The 22,520-nt window shown below is 35.2% G+C and overlaps 1 protein-coding gene across 9 annotated transcripts in view; it reads right to left on the bottom strand.

The window, feature by feature from the left end:
- rdx (BTB/POZ and MATH domain-containing protein rdx) overlaps positions 1-22,520 on the bottom strand; it is a 288,756-nt gene that overhangs the window by 47,895 nt on the left and 218,341 nt on the right. For all 9 annotated transcript variants that reach the window (XM_090412684.1, XM_090412689.1, XM_090412686.1 and 6 more), the window contains 2 exons: positions 14,538-14,659; positions 7,974-8,125 (listed from right to left, as the gene is read on the bottom strand). In XM_090412684.1, coding sequence (XP_090268810.1) covers positions 7,974-8,125; positions 14,538-14,659 — 274 coding nt within the window. The remainder of the gene's footprint in view (positions 1-7,973; positions 8,126-14,537; positions 14,660-22,520) is intronic.

Here is a 22,520-nt window from a genome sequence, read left to right as displayed (position 1 = left end):
CAACAGCAGCACTGTATGGTGATGTTTTGTGATTACCGTTGATGGGCAGATAGAACAGTGTGCCAAAATTTATGTAGAATTCATCATTTCTAAAACTGAACAATAACTTAGTATGGTAAAAGAAGGCAAAGTAAACACCACAGTGATCCTTGATACTGATAACAACAACAAAATAAAAGAAATGCTACTGGATATGTCCACATGTATTTCAACAGCAAAGGATCAATAAGAAAAACCCCAAGTCATGTTGGAGGTTTAATGGAATATTTTAAGCACTGGGAAAGGATTAAAACTAATTTTAATGCTTCCAATATTTCGTCTCAATCACTGAGACATCTTCAGGGATTACAAATAACATTTGTAACAACACACTCAAATACAATACTAAGTGAAACACGTGGATGACTAAAGCCTCAAGTTAAACAATTAAAAGAACTTACTTAAAAAGTATCCTCCTGGCTGCCAGACATTACAAAAAAACCTTAAACCTTTCAGTTCTTATCCCCCACCCCCCAAAAAATGTGTGGATTTTTGGTAAACCAAAAATCCACAAATGTAATTCTCCCTAAGACCTATAGTAAATGCCACTGATACTTCTTGCTACAAACTGTCAAAGCAGTCGGCAACTCTGACCCCACCCTCGCAGGTCTTACCATATCCTATGTAAAAAAAAACTATCCATTTTAAAACCTTAATTGAAAATCTAACTTGAAATAATACAGAACATATTGGTACGCTCTGCAATCACCTCACTGTTTACCAATATTCCCTTAAATGACACCTTAACACTCTTAAATGTTTTTTTCTTCTGATATCTTAGAGCTCTTTCCTTTGCCATCAATTCTTATATTTCTTGAAAGAACAAAATCTACAAAGATAGAGAGGGAACTGCTATCGGTTCCTGCCCCCTGCCAATTTTTTACATGGAAAATTTTAAAAAATGAGCCATAGACTCAACTCCTCTGAAACCTTTTGTCTGGCTAAGATATGTAGATGATGTGTTCTCTATTTGGCCTCAGACTCCTTCCACAGTCACCTCAACAGCCTACATCCAAGAATACAGTTTATGATGGAAAAGGAAAATAACAATAGTTTACCCTTCCTAATGGTAACCTTTCCTTCACTGTATATAGAAAAACCCATCACACAGGCAGATATATTCACAAACTCTCCCACCATCCCTCTCAACAATATGGCATTATTAAAACTAAAACCAAGAGAGCCCACCCTTTCAACTGAACTCAACCACATACATAACACCTTCCTTTCCAATGGCTACAGTGATCAGAATTAAAAAAAATAATCAGTTCTTCCCCTATTCCCTGGCCATCTCTTCAGAAATGCCATCACCTTATCCTACATCCGTGGCCCATCAGAAAAAATAGCCAGGTCCTTAAAAAAGTACAACCTCCACACAACAATCAAGCGCCTCCATAAACTTGCTACCCTTATCTGTTCTACCAAAGATCAGCTCCCTCCCCTCTCAGTGCCTGGAGTTAATAAAGTACTCTGTTCCTGCAAGCCAGCTTACTTTGCACAGACAGGCAGATTAGCAACCATCTGCTTAGAAAAACACAAATCATACATCTGCAATCACGACTATGGTCAATCTGGCCTTGCAGACCATATTTTGGATACTACTCGCAGGATCTCATGGAAAAAAAAACCCACCATGCTCCACCATAGTAAATTCAAAAAAGAAAGACTATTTTTAGAATCTGCAGCAGCACTCAGAAATCAACCGAATTTAAATAAATACAGTTGCATAAAACTTCCCAAAATTTGGGAAACATTAATTATCGGAGATCCTACCTTACATCCTAGGCCACCTTCCAATGCCCACAGAGGGCACACCACCTAGATAAGACTTTAGAGTCACCCACATGTTTCATTTAGTATTGTGTGAGTGTGTTGCAATAGTTTTTTTTGTAATCCTTGAAGATGTTTCAGTGACTGAGAGGAACTATTGGAAGCATTAAAATCAGTTTTAATCCTTTTCGATTGCTGTATATACTGGCATGACTGCTGGCGAAGAAAAGAAAGATGGGAAGAGAAAAATTTATATTAATAAAAAAATTTTAAGGAACAAATTTTTATAATAAATTATAACCAAAAGTATAAATAAAATAAAATGATTAAAAGTGGAATTACACCATCTACTACTCTGATGATGAACAGACTATTTTTCTACCCACTGCAAGGTGAAGGCCCTCCCATTGAGGGAGGTTTAGGTCTACTACTCCCATGGTGACCCAGTCCATATTGGGAGAGTATCTATACTCGGGTGAATGAATGTATGAGGGTGGAAGAAATCACAAACATCCATGCTATATGGGATTCAAACCCGCAGCCTCTTGGCTGGAGAGTGGATACGCTAACCACTCAGCCAACCAGGCCAGCTGCTACTACTCTACAGTAGTCAGTAATCTATTACTCTACATCCATGTAATCTACTGTTATCAAGCGTTAGAATACAAAAGTTAAATGTTGACTATATTGGTGATAAAACTTTGGAACACTGATAACAAAACTACAGGGAATGTAGAGTAGTAAATGATGTAGCTATACTTTTAATTTTACTCTCTCTTTCCATCAGAGGTCAGACTAGTATAAATGGTTAACAAAGCAGTTATACTATAGCTCATGTATATTGTGGTGAAACTTGTAACTGCTCCCTTTCCACCATAATAGTTTTATTCTGTTCTTTCTATAAATAGCTGAAATATTGTAGTTGTTCTATAGGTTGGTTCTCCATTGAGAATGCTGATGTTTTCCAATTTTTCTTGCCTGTTGTCATATCGCGTGTTTTAGATTCCTGATGATGACCTTGACATAGGTCAAACATTGTTATTTTTCTTAGATGTATATAAAGTAATTGCTCTAATACATGCTTTTGTTTCCACAATTTCTACTCAATGAATGCTGACCAACATGTGGTCCTGAGAGAAAGAACTGTTACAGAAGTTATTCAATTTAAGTCTTGAAGACTTATGGAAGAATATAAGTCTGCATAAAAATAAAGAGATGAGTTGAATATTTCTGATTTCGATATCTGATTTAATGCTTCATTCCTTCATAAAGTGATCCATTCAGTGGCTTGGTTGGTCAAGCAGACAGCAGGCTTCCTCTCCAAACAATGGACTATGGATACAAATCTAAATATCTCTACATTTCAGTTTTATTTCCTTTTTATATAGATGAGTGCAATAAGAGCTCTATCCCACCATGGACAGACGTTTGTGAATAACTTTAAATGGTGAGTGAATGTCATTTCCCAGTGTGAGACCACCATCACTTCACTTATTGGAAGCATGAAGTGACTTGAAAAATATTCATGTTTGGTCTTTAGAGCAGCATTTTTGCTCTACACCTACTGACTTGAATCCCACTTCTAAGTTTCTTTTCCAACTTGCCTTATCCTCTTATGCGTTTACATAAGATTTTGCCTGAAACAGACCACTCAGAGAAATTTCTCTAATTTTCATATTGTTTTATTTCCTTTTATTTATATATATATATATATATATATATATATATATATATGTGTGTGTGTGTGTGTGTGTGTGTGTGTGTGTGTGTGTGATCATAGGCTTTTACTCGGTTGTTGCGATACATTTTAAAACATAGATTTAATGACTTAAAAAACTGAGATAACTTATAAAGATTTTAATGAGAATAATACAACTAGTTTTGGCTTATAACAGCCTTCCTCAGGTATTCATAAAGGAAAAGAATAGTAATAAACATTGAAGTATCTAAAACAACTGGAAATTACAGGTAAAAATTGCCACATAATTGATACACGAAAAACGTATTTTTTCAAGTTGTTCTAACAGGCGTGCCATTGTTTATTGCAAGTGTGCGTGCAGGCTCACGTGAATGCCAATATTGAATAACTGCAGCATGGCTATCTGGGATGTTATAACTCAAATTGCTGTTTAAGTGGACAGGGTTCAGCAGGATTTCCCTTGATTCTACAAATTTTCTCTCAAACTAATCATCACAGCGAAAAATATTTTCTGATCTATCCCAGCAAACGGAGTGGCTTTGTTGATCATCATTAGGATTATTTGAAAAAAGAACATGACTGGATAATGCAGTTACACGAGATCTTTTGTAAGAGATGTCTCTCTTATGCTCTATATGTTGTTCAATAGATTTGTTAGTTTGTCCTATATGTCCTATATATTAGTATGCTCTATATGTTGTTCAACAGATTTGTTAGTTTGTCCAAAATAAGGGATATTGCAATCGCACCATAATTTATATACACCTGGATATTTTAGGTAGTGATGAGTAGGCTTTGGATGGCTGATTAGAGAACGGATTTTAGGAAGTGTGGTGAAGAACGTCCTGATATTATATTTTTTAAGGACTTTAGCTAATTTTTTTAGAGACTGTGCTAATGTATGAAATGGAGAGTTTCTGTTGTGCACTGCCTAGGAGGATCCAGAAGAAATTTCTTAATTGTTTTTTTTTCAGAGTATCTATTTTGTTTAAAGATAAGAGTGAGGTGATTTATTTCTTTTTGTAGTTCATCTGGTTCATTCAAGAGAGTGTGCGCTCTGTGTCCTAAGGTAGATATAGTTCCAAGTTTTTGTGGTGGAAAACGATGAGAAAGATTATGCAGATATCTATTGGTATGAGTAGGTTTTCTGTATATAGAGATTTTTAATCTTTCAGAGCATTGTGTAAGCATGACATCCAGGAAAGGTAAGGAGTTATTATTTTCTAGATCAGCAGTAAATTTTATATTAGGATGTTGGATGTTTAGATGATGAAGAAAATCTATGAGAGATGTGTGCCCATGATTCCAAATAATAAAAATATCATCAACATATCATTTCCAAACTTTTGGTTTAAATGAGAAGGAAGATATGGCTTTCGTTTCAAATATATATATATATATATATATATATATATATTTGAAATGGCACGTAGGCGTCAGATACACCCTTGTGTGTGTGTGTGTGTGTGTGTGTGTGTGTGTGTGTGTGTGTGTAAAGATGAGTACAATAAGAGCTTTATTCCAACCTTTTGAGCAGGGCTTCTAAATTATGTAGTTCAGCCACCATATTCAATTACTTTTGATCAAATATCATCTACTCCAGTTGCTTTTCTATTTCAGGTTTTTGATGGTAATTCTACTTCAAGCATTACTATTACATAGTAATGCTTAAAGTAAAATTACCATCAGAATCCTGACTGCATTCCTTTGTAATATATTTTATCACATTTCTGTCGCTGGTTATCTCACTTAACAATCTATCGAAGTAATTTTAAAAAATTATTTCAAAATATTTTGTCAAGAAAAACTGAATGACAATGGGGGTGGTGTGAGAGAGACTTTCCATCATTAGCAATTCTTGAACCAGAATGATTTAGCAATGAAAATTATTATACTGAAGCATAACCATCACTGAAAATGGACACCACTACAGCTGGCTCTTGTAACTGTTTATAAACAAAGATTGAAACCGTGTAGCACAGAATCTAATTATTAATACTTCCATTGTTTTTATGAGAATTACCATAATGTCTGCAAAGCTACATTATTCAAAGTATGGTACCACTTTTGTATTAAAAAAAAAAAAAAATTGACAAAGCATGCCAAGTGGTGTCCACTTTTAGTTTATGCTCACTAAACATGATTTTGACTAGTTTTTCCATTACAAATAACTAGAACAAACAAATTGATAAATTTTAAGAAAGTTCTAAACATCCAGTCAGCATGGAATTAATAATAGCAGTTCAAATAATTTTTGCCAATAATACATAACTGAAACCAAATATAACTGTCCACCTGAAGCAAAAACTGGAACTTGACAAATTTTTGTAAGGATTCCAACTACTATTTTGAATAAAATCCATCCAGCCAAAGCCCTAGAATAACTTAGGTAAGGATGGAAATGTGTGACTCATAAGTGATTTCAGATTTTGCAAAACATCTAAAAAATTTCTTAAGTCTTATTTAATTTTTTTATATTTTCCAAAGAGTTGGTAGAGCTCTTGTTAGCTCTATCTTACTTTTGCAAATTGGTAGACAGCCATTCTCCACCACTTAGTCATCATCAACAGCTGTTAGATCCTAAATGAAGGAATCTTGGAAAGAAATCATTCATTTGGAATCTAACATATAAAACTTGCTGACAAAGAGAAATACCTGCACATCAGCTGTAATTAAAAAGTGAAACTTCACTTTATGTTAAATTTGTATTCTTTATTTCAAGTGCCTTATATTTAAGCTGATGTGATTATATTAAGATTTCATTTTTAAGTATGTCTAAAAAGAGAGATAATCTGATTTAAATTTAAGCCTCACTTAAGCTATGTAAAACTTAGTGTGAATCATCTAAAAAGTTGCTAAGTAATAATTCCTGGAAGGCATAAAGCTACACGTGTACAGCGTAATGCTAGCGGCTATAGCTTACTCGGAAAATTACATTGCCATGTATTCTGTGAATCCAAGTATAACAGCGTCGTAAAAGCGAAGGATGAACCCAAAGGGGGTGAAAAGATAAGGGCCGTGTGCAAAAAGGGGACTGAGAAAAGAGGGTGCTCTATAGAAGAATATAAGGAGTTGAGCCCGTATCGGAAGACTCTCTCTGGTCATAACATTTTCCTGTTTTGGTGGTTCGGAAGTTAGCGGGAAGTTTCGCGTAAGGGGAGGTGTAGTCTGTGATAAGATGTCGACTGCGAGTGTTCTTAAAATGAAGTAGGATTCTATGCAAAGCTGAATGTAAAAATTCCAGTCCTAGCAGAATCAAGCCGTCGCTGAAAAGTCCCATCGAGTTGTTCCTGAAACACAAAGATTTGAGTCTGTTTTTCGGCAGAAGGTATGAAGATAGCGTAACCTCTACATTGGCATATGGACAGCCAAATAGATGAGAAGTATCCAGACATACACGTGGTGCAGAACGACGTGGAAAAAGCTCAGTAAGGTGCAATTACTCCTATTTTGTCTGAAAGTTCATTAGAAGAGAGAAGATTGTTTACGAATGTGAAATTAAGAACTGTATTCTAAAGAACTCTGTGGACAGTCTCTATTTAGAAAGTTAACCTCCTTTGAGAGTAAGAATTGTTTGGAAGAGATCTTTTTGTAAATTTTGCATGTGATAGGATTAATTTAATGCGATAAGAATAGTAGAATTTAATATCTCAGTAACATTAGAATGGCTGTTAGTTTTCTCTTGCGAATAATACTACTGAAAGGTATTTAGCTTAACTTTATATCATTTGCTATCTATCCCAGTATGCAGTTACTGTGTTTAGCATGCTTTATAAGATTTAATTAATTTAGAAAGTGTTAACCTCTTAATTCGAGTTTTATTTAGTATTGAGCATAATCGAGTGTATGAATTTTGTATTGTCTTTTAGATATTCCAATAAACATGTCATATTTACCTGAACTTGAGTCGTGCCTGATTATGATTCCAACTTACCACTTATCAAAATAGAACCTATTTTGGCGGGAAGGATTTAGAGAGTGAATATAATAATAGATTTAGGTCACGACTGCAATAATCTAAATCTATACGGCAGTTTATAAGATATTGTATAAGTAATCTTCAGACTCTAGTATTGTCTCCCTGAGCAAGGATCTTTTCTGCTATAGGATACTGGCTGGCGCAGCAAAATATAAATTTGCCAGTATCCGAAGAGGAAACAATCCTAGATATAAGAATAAGATAAAAGTAAGAGAATAAATCACAAAAGATAAATATTTAACAATAGAGCAGCCGGTAGGATTTTGATTGAATAAGGTTTTAAGTAAGAAAGGATAGATTTAAGTAAACAACAAATTAAATATAGCAACATCGATATAACACAGCTGAGCTCACAGCTCTCAATGATTTTCAAGGCACTGGAGGGAGCATGTAGACAACTGCCAGCATCTGATCCTAAATCCTAACACTTATTTTTTTTTTGTCTGAAACAGTGCAAGTTTCTTAATTACCTGATTAGTAACTCACCCATTGCTTTGGTTTCTTCTCTTTTGGCATTCAAAATAGAGAATTTGAACTTGGCTCTAACTTCACTTTTGTTGCAGGAGACTAGCAGAAGATAAAGTGAAAGATAGTCTTTGCTTTCTTCATCGAGTCCTTTTGGATTTACTCGTAAACACCTAACAAAACAGAGGCTTTTAAAATGATCAATGCTAAAAAGTTAAAAGAAATTTAAAATAATTAGCAAGTAAAGAGATTAAGGTATATTAGGCTTTATCTAGGAGAGAAAGTATTTGCTACTGTCTGAATCTAAATTATATGGTTTTAAGTAGAGTTATCTGCAGGCTAATGCAAATGAAAGCCACAAATGCTATGAACAAGGTTGGCCATTCCCCAGAGCAGAATAAAAACTGGAGAACTGGCTATTTTACAGATACCGTAAAACATGGTAGTAGTGTCTCATAACTAGATAATCCATATCACACATTGCCCCCAATCGGTGTTTCTGTAAATGTATGCATACCACTGAAGGCAGGGGGGGGTGGAAGGTCTTCTGGGAATATGTATTGTCGGGCTCGGTCAATACATGTCTCTTGACATGTATTGACCGAGCCCGTTAGGGGTGCATCTGGTTGATGACACCATGTTCCAACTGCATGGTTAGAACTGTTTGCATTAAAGCTTAAATTCAAACAGTTAGAACTATGCAGTCAGAACTCATTGCCAAATTTCAGAAATAAACTTAAATTGTAATGGTCCTCAGATTATTTCGCTATCCATGCATATGCATCTATTGAGTTTTCTGTACTTGTAAACCTCAAAACAAAAACACAAAACTGTCTTATTAACATGTGCCCCTTCCCCATCTATAGCTAAAAATAACAAATATAGCCTTTGCCTGAGGAGGGGTATGCCTGTGTTACTAAAATCTTCAAACAGGGATACATGAGGACAAACTTTCAGAAACACTGCTCTAGATTTTACAAATTTCTAGTTTGTGCAGGTGCACAAACTGGAAATCTGTAGTGCTTGCCAGTGGCCATTTATCTCTCAGAGCAACATTACCTTTTCAGCATCATCATCATCTCACCACCTCTTAACATTATTTTACCAGTATGGTTAATTTACCATTATTTTCACAACAACAAAGGCTAGTAAAATGGTAGACATGTCAAAATTCACAATTATGACAGTCTGGAGATTACAAGTTCACTGCTAGCAATGTGGTATAATGTTATAACTGCAATCTCTCTAAGCACAGACAACTTCCTCCCAACTGTAAATATCTAAGATGGTAACACTATTGCTAAAAACATTGATACCAGACAAGAAACTTCATTAAGTGGAAACTTATTCTACTTTTATGTCCTTTGTAAGGCATCTATACCTATTACAAGGGGCATTCCAAAAGTAATGCCCCAATTATGATAGTTCTCTACCAAAGAGATCAGTGAAATAAAAGTATGAAAATAGACGTGAAACTGTTTTTCAACATCATGTCCCTTTCAATACTGTATATCCTTAAAGTTGCATCTTCAATTCAAGAAATAACCAGCAGACTGATGGAGCCAAGTCCAAATCCATAAGAAGGATGTTTCACAACTTCAAATCTGATCTCTTCACTAGCCACTGAAACAAATGCATTTATGTATAACCTTGCATTATCATGCTGCAAAGACAATGGTATTTCTCAGCAAGAAAATAATTAATTCTTTTCAATTTTCTCAAGGTCTTCACATAATCATGCAAATTTACCCATCTCTTTCACCATGCTACAGTGAAGCAGTTTGTGTGTGTGTGTTTGATTCTGTGAAAGATGTTCAAAGCATTGTCGCTAGACCTAATTGACCATAGTTGAAATAGTGGATATATTTGTGTTTTTCAAGGCACATGTTAGCAGGCCTTCTCAGTCTGGCCATATGATGTTGCAAGAACAAGGGACTCCTAGAACAGAAAGGATAGCAGATAAGGGCAGAAAGCTTCATAATGAGGTTTGAAAGAAGTGCAGGATTATATTTCTTTAAAATACTGGGTATTTTTTGAGGTGTGTAAGACACAGGGAATAGTAACAGCATTACTATAATCTGTGTTGAGAGGGCAAGATGGTAGGGGAGGAAAATTTTGTAAATCTTTTTGGCATTGTAGCCACTGAAAGCCATTGCAAATAAAGGAGCATCCAGCTGAATGAACTGGATACTGGCTGGTGAGGTGGATGAGGAAAGACTAATATGTCCAAACCATGTGGCCAAATGGATAACAATTATATTGCCAGATAGGTTTGAGATCAGCAGTATTAAGAATATGTTTTTTTGAAATACTATATACAGAAAGAGGAAAGAAGGAGCCCATGACTATATCCTCTGATTATGTCTTTCCAAGTAAAGTAACGAGTATGGATAATAAAACTGAGGAGATCAGTAATATTAAAGACAAAACATTAACTAATGTTTAACAATGAGTGATATTGGTGAATAGAGGTGATGCCAAAACTAATGATATCAGTCCTACTTAAAACTAAATTTTGGATTAAAGATTTGAAGTGAGTAGAGTTTTTAATATACTAAAGATTTGGCTAAATTCAAGAACCTATAGCATCTACTATGGGACAGTGTTATTAGGTTTAAGCTTTATTAAGTAGTTCAAGAAGTGATATTTAAAGCAATCTAATCTTTAATAAAATAAAGAGCCAAAATTTCAGTCTTTAGTATTTGGGGGGGGGGTTAGTAGAGTTATAATCTAGAAGCTTCAAAACAGTATGGTGTCTGAGTAATATTTATTTTAATTGTATTATTTACTAGTAGTGAGGACCACAGCAGCACTGCCCTTATAGTGCAGAGATGGCTGTTGAAGAGATGTCTTTTAGGCAACAAACTTACAATAAGGATATTAGCCACGTTGAGCTTCGCATCAACAATATTTGGAAGCAAGTGGCAGATGCTATTTAATATGCAACATGAGGTCTTGTGTCAGAACATGATGATGAGGCACTACTGCAAAGTTGTGGTCGACGCTAAGGAAATGACAGCTATTTTTTTGAGTCTTTATGATGAAAGGCTCATGACAATTTGAAGAGGCAGAATATGGCTGAGAACCAGCCATAGTCTGCCTCCAAAAGTGCCAAGAGACCTTTGTGTTGAGAGCTAATAACTGATTTAGAAGCTTGGTTACTACAAGTAGCAATAACCTGTTCTCGAAGTACTGCAGTGGTAGAGTAGAGCATCTGTAGATCTGAAAGACTTCAGAAGAGTGAAATCTGATTTTGGAATGTATAATTCCCATACCTTACATTCTTTAAGGAAGGCTAGGTAAGTTCATTGGATAAATGGAGTTTCCACTTACCATGTTGTTTAGCTTTGCATCTTATATTTTCTTATGAAAGCAGCAAATTAATGTTTAGGCTGAAGTGTTAATTTAAGTTCATTTTTAGATTTATTAGAATGAAAACAGCACAATGAAATAACTAAACATGTTTATCAGGGGTCACAATTGTTTAATACAAATGTTATACTGTATCTCACATGCCCCTGTATGAAACTTCAAATTCCTCACATGTACCCTCAGAGATATACAAGATATAATAGTACAATATGAAAAAGCTACACCATCACTAACTTCCTATCAACAATTTTCTCCAAAGTAATCTGTTATCTGTCAAGAAATTAATATTATCAATCTTACATTTCTATTTCCTAAGGCACTTCTTACATCAATTCATCTATTGCAGATGATAGCAGTATCTTCACCTAGATGATAAGACTACTGCAATGTGATCACTCCATAACTATTTCATCTGCTTCTATCACTTTCCTACTATCAGCACTTCTGAAGGTTATCCTTCTATAGTCATTCCTTTTACTTGAAAAAAACCATTTAGGATTTCTTTTGGCTTGCTTAGCTAATGTACTTTCCTAATATGATTTTGCTTTCCTCACCATACCGTTTATTCTTCCATGTACAACTTGTGAGCTTGAAGTTAATCTTTCTCCTCACATAATCTCCACATTCTTTTTTTTAGCTCTTACTTAATAATAATACATATCCAACTAAATCCTTATTTATCCATCTAAACATAGGTATACAGTCTGATACTTCTTCCTTCAGACAACTCTTAACCATCTTCCATATTTTCTATCATACCATACCTTTCACCTCTTAAGTCATTGGTGCTCACCAAAACAATTAACTCTTTTACTTCACATCTTTGTACCTTGACAGCCTCACAGATAGCATTAATTTTTGCACCAGGGAAACAAGATTTAGTGATGCTCTCCTTAAGTATGCCTTGATCATAGAATCACTAAAATTCCTTTACTCTCCTTCTCTCACTTTGTCATTTTTTTTTTACCTCGCACCTCAGCTCTACCTGATGTTTCAGTAATTGTTCGAGCTCATGCTTTACATTATGAAAGACTCCACATAAGTGCACTATTTCTTTTGTGACATTCAACCTCAGTACTTTCATCAACTGCATTTTGTCAACATGTTATCTGCCCCATGCAACTGGCACTTGCTCTCAAAACACGTCCTCATATTTGCTCACCAGCCTTACTTCTCTTCGACAAATCTTTTGCCTTTCAAAATGAATATTTCATATACATTGCACTAAACTCTTTCATATTAAATTCTCCATATATAGTAAGCTACAAATTGGCAGTATACCAGCAAGCAGTTATCATAGAACACTAAAATTTTACTAAATATCTCATTCTAAACTAAAGATAAATTACAATACAAATTATAAGTCAAGATTTTTTTTAATTAAAAAGTTTTTCAGAGCATTCTTATCAATTATCTTCATGTTACTTAGCAGCTACCCAAAATTTTCCAGGAAATTTGTGTGACGTATTTAGGTATTGTGTGCTGGACTCAAGTCCTTGGATTCTCTGGAGGAGCCTTTCAAGCAAGTTGCAAATGCTGATCATTTTCATTGAAATAAAAAGAACTGTTTTCATGTACATTGATTTTTTTTTAACAATATGTGTACAAATATTAATGAATCAGCATGCTTCAATAACCATATTTAACACGTTCGCTGCCAACTACGAGTATACTCGTAGTGGGTAAACCTGCTTCACAAGCCAGCTACGAGTATACTCGTAGGACGCTTACCGCCGGGAACGAGATTATTGTAGTGACCTTGAAGAAGTGAAAATGCTTGGCTTGTGGGGCTAGCTTCAAAACTGTGTATTCTCATAGACCATATATGCTCTGTACAAGCCAACTACGAGTATACTCGTAGGACGTTTACCTCCGGTAACGAGATTATCGTACTGACCTTGAAGTAAAACTGCTCGGCGTAGGGGAACAGACCATGCCAAAGTAGCGTGGCAGCGAACGTGTTAAAATATGGTTATATTTTTCCAACTATCAGAAATGCCAATAAGACATTAATACAAAAATATGACATTAATATCAGAGCAATCTGATCTAGAATATAATCGTTATTACACATTTTCCTGGGAAATTACTACCAAGATGCACATTTTTAATTCACAACAATTTCCAAGGTTTCACAGAACAATAAGCGACTTCTGCAAAGTCCAGAGCAATATGCAAGCCCTAAAATATAATCATTAACCCTTTTTTTACTAGTGGTTTCAGTGAGTAACCACCTTTTTGAAGTTGGTTTCCCAGTGGTTTTGATGTGGAACCACATGCAAAAATATTTTTTACTAAAAAAACTCTGGAAACATATTTCTTAACTGTATAAATTTAAGATTAAAATAAAAAAATAAGTATATATAATGCTTTTACTTCTTTGTAATGAAAGGGTTAAGAAAAGGTTCTCTTTTCACTTCAGCTAAAGCATGGAATATTTCCTTTTCTGTTGAGTCAAGTAAGATCCTGATGTTTTAGTTTTTATGTTTGATTCAGAAAAGATACACTGATTCTAGACAAATACTTTGTCTATCAGAACTTAATGCCCATTCAGATAAGTATGCTTAGTCCTTTCACACCATCAGTGTAATTTCTGCCACTCCTTACAAATTGATTTATAGAAACAGAAAAATATCAAGACTCCACAATCTATGTCACATGCAGAATAATAAAGTAAATTATATATTAAATGTAACTGTTTAAATATATGGAATGAAGTTATAAACTGCATAATAAGATTTTAAAATATGCCTTTAATAGTGTACTTTTGCAGTCTACTACAGGAAAATAGTCTTACCTGATGTAGATTGCACTATTTCAGAAAGATTATAAAAACATTTTTTGTGCCAGAATTAAGTATTCAATATAGAATAGAAAATATATTTTAAATGTTATTTTTCCAAAACATTGTATTAACAAAAAATTGAAAGAAATAAATAAGCATAACATAAGAATTGGCTACATGAATACTTCAATAGAACACATGGTCCTTGGAAGATCCCCCCCTCCCTCCCTCACTCTAGGGTTAACAGCATAGGCCTTACTTATTCTCCTAAAAGTGTTGGACATAGAGAATAAATAAGAATTAGGCAATCAACCTTGAGCACATTTTATAAAAAAAAATTTCTACAGAAATGTCTGAACTGAGAAAACAGAAATACTAATTCTTCATATGTGAACTGTATTGTTAAGATATACATTGACAATTCATACCATTTTAGTTTGTCATTTGCACCAGCAGAAAAGGTTGAGCTCTTCAGGACTTCTCCCATTTCTTCTCTGCAGAAACTGAAGTTGTTAATTGTCCACATGTATGAAAACTTGATTACTTTAACCTGTACAGAACCAGAAATTTGGATCAGAAAGATAAGAAAAATTAAAAAGAAAAAATTACACATTGGCTTAATTATCCAAATAAATGAAATTTTCATTTGGGTAATTTAGCTAATTGTAATATACTTTCCTCACTTGAGTGTGCATTCACATACATATTGCAACTCTCAAATCATAAAATACAGTACATATTTTCATTTATGATCTGCCTTGTAAATGTGTAAATCTATGAAAGGAAGATAACCAACTAAAATTTACTAAGCAACAAACAAAGCACATGGAAATTTATTGTTAAAATCCCAGATAAGGAATTTATCACCAAGTCATGCCAGATTTATTATTTCATACCTGACATAAGTGAAATATCTTGCATTTTGGACTGTGTAGGAATCATTGTATTGTACTGACAGAACTGTGCTTTCAGAAGTGAAAGATTCAGGATGGGGGGAGGGGCAGAAGACAGGTTCAGAGAACATATTGCATTTGCAGGCAAAGGTTACACAGTATACTGCAACTATAATAAGGAACACATGATCTGGTGGAAATAAGTGATTGTACCAATGCATTATAAGGTAATGAGCAGACAACACATGGACTAAATTAAATATACAAGAAACTATTTTTCTAAAACACAGTGACTACTGTATGCAAATTTGGATGGTTTCCACTGTCATGAGATTTTCTGGAAAGAATCTAGAGAAATAACTAAAGCAATCTCAAAATGGGAACAGGTTGAGGAAAGGATGAGCTGGTCAGGATGACCAAGTGAACAGCAGCCCATTCTAAATAACAGGCTACAGGTTTGAACCTATCATGCAGACAGATGTTTGTGAATATCTTTGTGAAGATGATTTTCACTACCAAGTGAAATCACTGTCTTTAGTTACTGGAGCCTTAAAGTAACTTCAAAAAGTTCCCTGATTGATCTTCAAAGCAAAAACCTTGGCTCATCTGCAGTACCAATGTACTATATGCTTTATAACTTTTGAAGGGTGAGTAAAAAAATATGTAGACATTCAAAGCTGGCAGAATTTTACAAGCTTAATACCAAGATGATTATACACAGAATGAAGGTCAAGAAGAGAATAACCAGAAGCCATTCCTAGAAGCTGTGTAAAGTGCAAAGGGAGTGAGGAGTAGATATTTTAAATGAAGAGTGACAAATAAATAGAATATATTGTAAGAATGTGTTGTGACTACTTAGGAGCATAAACAAGTTTATTTCAACATATCAATCATACCAAAAGATTTGTTAGTAGAATGAGACCTTCTATTAACGCGAGGTCATTAGCCTCTATACACAAGTAGCCCAGGTCGTGAAGTTACTTCACATGCAAACTTTGTTTGCCTACACTTGGATAAAGGATGAAACCAAGAATATAATTTCTTAGCATCTTTAATTTATAGACCTTCCATAAATATGTACCCCATGGAGACTCTACAAAGGGACTGAACAACAATTCTGAATTAATAAGACTCATGAGAATTACTAAGTGAATCTTTTCTTTCAAAGACGGTATATATTTAAAACCATCCCTTTTCAATTTCTATAGGTGTTCTATAATAGCCCAACACAATTGTGAATTTATTATTAGTTCCCTATCAACATTTTCAGTTTTGCTTTTTTTAAGCTAATATGACCAACTTAAATTTTTATATTCTAAGGCAGTGCTAAATGCAGCAATCCATACATCTTGGTTTTCAGACAGATTTTTTGCATAATTTTTGCTTCATACATCTTTAATTAATCTGGGCAAGAGTTGCCCAGTCCTGAAATGCTTTGTATTATGGGATACCAAAGCAAGGGATGAAGTCATTAGCTTCTATATACGAGTTTCCCAGTCCTGAAAATACTTTAGGTGCAACTCTTTTTGCTTACACTTGGATAAAGGATTAAACCAAGAATATAATTTCTTGAAGTCTTTAATTTAAGGTGGTAAGTTACTTTAGAAGTAATTAATTTAGCCTTGTTATATAAAGTTTTAATAATTCCATACCATTGAGGGGGGGGGGGGTAATGTGATAGTTTGTGAATGTATCTACTGGTGTACAGGTGTAGAGGCTTAAGTGCTGTGAGGACATCATGTTGGAGGCTTAATGGATTTTTTTACAACACTCAAAAAGAATTAAAACAGAATTTAATACTCCGCGATCGCGCTACCTACATCCCGCTAGAACACGACCCCACAAAAACACAAGCTAAGAAACTAAAAATCTTACTTAAAAAAGTATCTTCCTGGCCCCCTGACGTCACGAAAAAACTTAAACCTTTCTGCTCCCGTCCCCCCCCCCGAATCTACGGTTTACCAAAAATCCCCAAACCCAATTCCCCACTCAGGCCTATAGTAGATGCCACCAATGCACCTTGCTACAGACTATCTAAACAGCTGGCCAACTCTCTGATCCCCCTCACTGGAAGGTCCCCTTCCTATATAAAAAACTCGACCCACTTTAAAGCCCTCACAGAAAATTTAACCTTGAATAAGACAGACATATTGGTAAGCTTTGATATCTCCTCTTTGTTTACCAATATTCCCTTAATTGACACCGTATCTCTCTTAGAAAACGTTTTTCCCTCTGACATCTTAGATCTCTTTTCCTTTGCCATTAACTCTGGGTATTTCTCTTGGAATAACAAAATCTACAAGCAGATAGAGGGAACTGCCATGGGTTCCCCCCTCTCACCCCCCCCTTGCCAATTTCTATATGGAAGATTTTGAAAAATGAGCCATAGACTCAGCCCCACTCAAACCTTCTATCTGGCTAAGATATGTAGATGATGTGTTCTCTATTTGGCCTCATGGCCCAGACACGTTAGACTCCTTCCTCAGTCATCTCAATAGTCTACATCCAAGAATCCAGTTCACTATGGAAAAGGAAAAGAACAATTGTTTACCCTTCCTAGACACCTTAGTCACACACCTGCCTAATGATACACTTACCTTCACCGTATACAGAAAACCCACACACACAGGCAGATACATTCACAAACTCTCCCACCACCCCTCTCAACAATATGGCATTATTAAAACCCTTACCAAGAGAGCCCACAATCTTTGCTCCAGTGGAACCGCCCTCACTACTGAGCTTAACCACATACACAGCACTTTCCTCTCCAATGGCTACAGCGATCACAGTATCAAAAAAATAATCAACTCCTCCCCCATTCCCCGTCCTTCTCGTCAACAAGATTTTAAAAATGCCATCACCATACCCTACATCCGTGGCACATCTGAAAAAATAGCCAAGATACTAAAAAAGTACAACCTACACACAGCATATAAGCCCCACCGCAAACTTGCTACCCTTATCCGTTCTACGAAAGATCACCTCCCTCCTCTCTCTCTGCCTGGAGTTTACAAAGTACCCTGTTTCTGTAAGCTGGCATACTTTGGACAGACAGGCAGATCAGCATCCATCCGTCTAGAAGAACACAAGTCGTACATCTTCAAACACAACTATGGCCATTTAGGCTTGGCTGACCATGTTTTGGACACCACCCACAGGGTATCATGGAAGAAAACCACCATGCTCCACCACAGCAAATTCAAGAAAGAGAGACTTTTCTTAGAAGCAGCAGCTCTCAAAAACCAACCAAATCTCAATAAATACGGTTGCATTAAGCTTCCGAAGATTTGGGAAACACTCATCACCAGAGTTCCCACCTTACATTCCAGGCCACCTACTACTGCCCTTAGAGGGCGCTCTACCTAGATAGGACTTTAGTGTCACCCACGTGGTTGGGCTTAGTATTGTTTGTTATTTGTGTATATGTTACATTAATTGTTTTTGTAATCCCCGTAGATGTCCTAGTGACTAGGACGAAATATAGGAAGTATTAAATTCTATTTTAATTCTTTTTGAGTGTTGTAAAAAATCCATTAAGCCTTCAACATGATATCTACTGGTGTGTGCGTAGTAAAAATCCTGCAAGATTTAAATACAGATGGTAAGAAGAGGATAACAGTTATCAGTTTAACGTGGCAAAGTGTAAGAGAATATACTTTTTTGGGGGAGGAGGGGGGGGATATTACAGAATGTTATTACACTGACAGAATTGGACTGCAAGAAATTAAGATTAATTTGGAGTGATGCTGAACAGGAAGCGAAGTTCAGAGAGCATACTGAATATGTGGAAAAAAAACACTTAGATGTCAAACCCATTTACAAAAAAGAGATAAGGAAATTATTATTTCTCTCCTTATAAGGCTTTGATATGGCCAAAGTACTGTGCACAGATTTATCACCTGGGTTTCTTGGGCATATTGGAGGTGAAGAGAATTCAGAGCTGACTACTCTGTAGAGAACCCCAACACAAAAATTTACAAGTTACAAAGTTTAGATCACAAATTCAAGTTATTACAGTGGTTTTGTTGAGTAGCAGAATGAATTTTCCAGTTATAGGAGAGGAGAGAACAATAGGTCAACCCTAGAAGTTGTAAAAGAGTATTATGGTTAACAATGATGTGTGAGACTAAAATTTTTGCTTGTAGAGTGGTGAATCAGTAACATTGGTTTCCTGAGGGTGGCTGTGAGTATTCTATCAGGAGTGAATGGGTTCAAGGGGAGAGAGATGTGTTAATAATAGCATGGACTTTCTGTAACGAGCTTTTAGATCCCATCGAAGTTCTCGTGTAATAATAATAATAATAATAATACAGCATAAGTTATTTGAAGGTATTAAGGAGTTTCAATAAGAAACTGACAGAAGTTTTGAAAAATGCAATTTTTTTTAAAATAATTTTTACAAATGCTTCAATTCTTGGAGTCAAAAGTAATCGAATAGAAATTCAAACATGCAATTATTGAAAATAATCAACTATTTAAAACTGCATTATTATTATTATGTGACACCTCCAGGGAGTCCAAAGATTCATCGAAGGAGAGTGTGCCAACAGCATCAAATGATGTGAATTTTTCATGTGATAATGATATTACATATCTGTAATGTTAATTACTAAAGTGCTTTCATTGTGAAGTAGTGAAAAAAAATTAATGCATTTTTATATTTAAAAAAAATCAGTTTTCTATTATCAGAATATTATACCGAAATCACCATAATGTATTTATGTAATATTTACATATAACAATTGCAAATCAAATTAAGAATTTTTTTTTAAATTCTTCAGAATAAAATGTTTCCATTCACTTGATGATTTTGGCAACATACTCTAGACAACCACTTTTCAACAATTCACATTCATCTGAGAAATACTATTCAACTCTAATATTGACATCTCTAATATTATTGAGCTTCAGAGAGATGACAGAAATGGCCAGGGATAGAGCCAACATTTGTTCATGGGGGACTCAACCCATCATCTGACAGATGAGAAATAATTAAGAATGGAGTCCCGAGAACCTACGTAGCTCAGTCGGTATAGAGGAAGCCCTTTGGTTGGAAAGACCTGGGTTCGATTCCCATCCATAACATGAGGAATTTTATCTGGTCTTTTTCAACTAAAGGTGAGTTAGCCAGTACAGAGGCAGAGGGTTTTTCACCCCTCAGAACAAACTGACTCTGTGAACACAAGCATCTATAGACATAAGACACTCCTGGAATAAAAATTAACCAACCTATTCTGTAGGATTTCGATTTCAAATGCAATGCCTACACAGTGAAGTGTGGGTCTACACACAAGCATAAATCAGGATCAGGATGGAGTCCCAAGAGGAAAAAATTGCTTAAAAAAAAAACATACGAAATTACTGTCCAGTTGATTTTTTTTCTTGCTTATTTTTATATATATTCCATTATGTAAGTTAAGGGATATTACATTCCATATTGTTTCACAGCCAAATAAGAAACTCAAAGAGTTTCATGCCGAATATAGAAATTATATAGCTCGGCGAGTCAAAGCGTAAGCAAATACCTGGATAGTTCATATAGTAGTGCAACATGGGGCAACTCAATATGGGTGGAGCAAGCTCCGATCACTGTTCTTGGTATTTACTCATAATGTGAAACCCAGCTCCTTGGAGTTATATTACTGTTCTACATTATGAGAGAAGGTCCCTACCCAGACTGGTTTCAACCTTTATTGAGGTCTCATCATTGAGTAGGTAGACCTAGTTAATACCAAGTTGTAGCGAACAGAACTTACATACCCTATTATAAGAATTGCCAAGAAGGTGTCCTAATAAATTACTAATTATATGAAGAGCCAAAGGCTTCAATTCGGCGATATGAAATTATTTAAGTTAAGGGGTATTACATCCCATATTGTTTCATAGCCGAATAAGAAACTCAAAGAGTTTCATGCCAAATATAGAAACTATATAGCTCGGAGAGTCCAAGTAAGCAAATACCTGAATAGTCCATATAGTAGTGCAGCATGGGGCAACTCATAATAAGGGTGGAGCAAGCTCTGATCACTGTTCTTGGTATTTACTCATAATGCCGAACTATATAGTTTCTTATTCGACTATGAAACAATATGGGATGTAATATCCCTTAACTTAACTTAAATAATTTCGTGTCACCGAATTGAAGCCTTTGGCTCTTCATATAATTAGTAATTTATTAGGACATCTTCTTAGCAATTCTTATAGTAGGGTATGTAAGTTCTGTTCGCTACAACTTGGTATTAACTAGGTCTACCTACTCACTGATGAGATCTCAATAAAGGTTGAAACCGGTCTGGGTAATGACTTTCTCTCATAATGTAGAACAGTAATACAGCTCCTAGGAGCTGGGTTTCACATTATGAGTAAATACCAAGAACAGTGATCGGAGTTTGCTCCACCCTTATTATGAGTTGCCCCATGTTGCACTACCATATGGACTATCCAGGTATTTGCTTACGCTTTGACTCGCCGAACTATATAGTTTCTATATTCGGCATGAAACTCAGAGTTTCTTATTTGGCTATGAAACAATATGGGATGTAATATCCCTTAACTTAAATAATTTCACATCACTGAATTGAAGTCTTTGGCTCTTCATATAATTAGTAATATATTCCATGACTTGTAATGACTGGCTTCTCTAACTTATCAAATAAAAATAGTAATGAAATATATATATATACATTCAATACTTCAATTTTTGCCTGCACATGTGCAAAATGAGAAACATTTTGTGCACAAGTTTCCAATCTCACAATAATGAAAGTCACAAACTCTTAATGACACCTAAAATTGGTTATAACCTTTTTTGTTAAAAATCTTGCACATTGCATGTTAAATATTCCTATGAGTAACCTAAATGCTTCACTCAGCTATTTAAATACTGCATATACATGCAGCATATAAATATGCTGAAATTCATTATGTAAAGCTCTAGTATAGGAAATTCTACACCTTTTAACTTGCAGCTACAAAAGTCACATTAAGTGACCAGCGCTTCCCAAACTGTGGGCCGCGGCCCCCTTGCGGGACGTAGGTTTTATTGAGGGATGGGGGCCATGAAATAATATAATCAAATTTAAAATCTTTCAAGCCTAAGTAGATTTTTTTATCTTAAGAGAAATGTATTTAATTTTTATTATTTATTATTTTTTATATTTTAATGGAAAAAAATCACACATCGTGCAGGTTCACAAATTTTGCTTCCTGCATAGTAAATATTTACTAATGATCTGACAGGGATGGATATAGGGTTGGTGAGATGGATAGGAAGGTGGTTGATGAAGAGATACCAGAGAGTGGTTTATTCAGGAGTGGAGTCCAAAAGACGGCTTGCGACTAGTGGTGTGGTGTAGGGTTGTGTTCTTGGACCACTACTTTTCAATTTGTTCATTAACGATATAGGAAAGGATCTGAGAGGAAGTGTTCACTTGTTTGCTGATGATGCAAAGTTGGGTAGAGCAATTGTGAGTGCACAGGATGTCAAAATTTTGCAGGATGATTTGAATAGTTTGG

The sequence above is a fragment of the Typopeltis vanoorti genome, chromosome 23, assembly GCF_054136105.1.
Source record: "Typopeltis vanoorti isolate ZY-2024b chromosome 23, IOZ_Tvanoo_1.0, whole genome shotgun sequence".
Classification (NCBI taxonomy): Eukaryota; Metazoa; Arthropoda; class Arachnida; order Uropygi; family Thelyphonidae; genus Typopeltis; species Typopeltis vanoorti.
The sequence above is the reverse complement of the archived record's forward strand: the minus strand, read 5'-3'. Positions and strand labels throughout refer to the sequence as shown.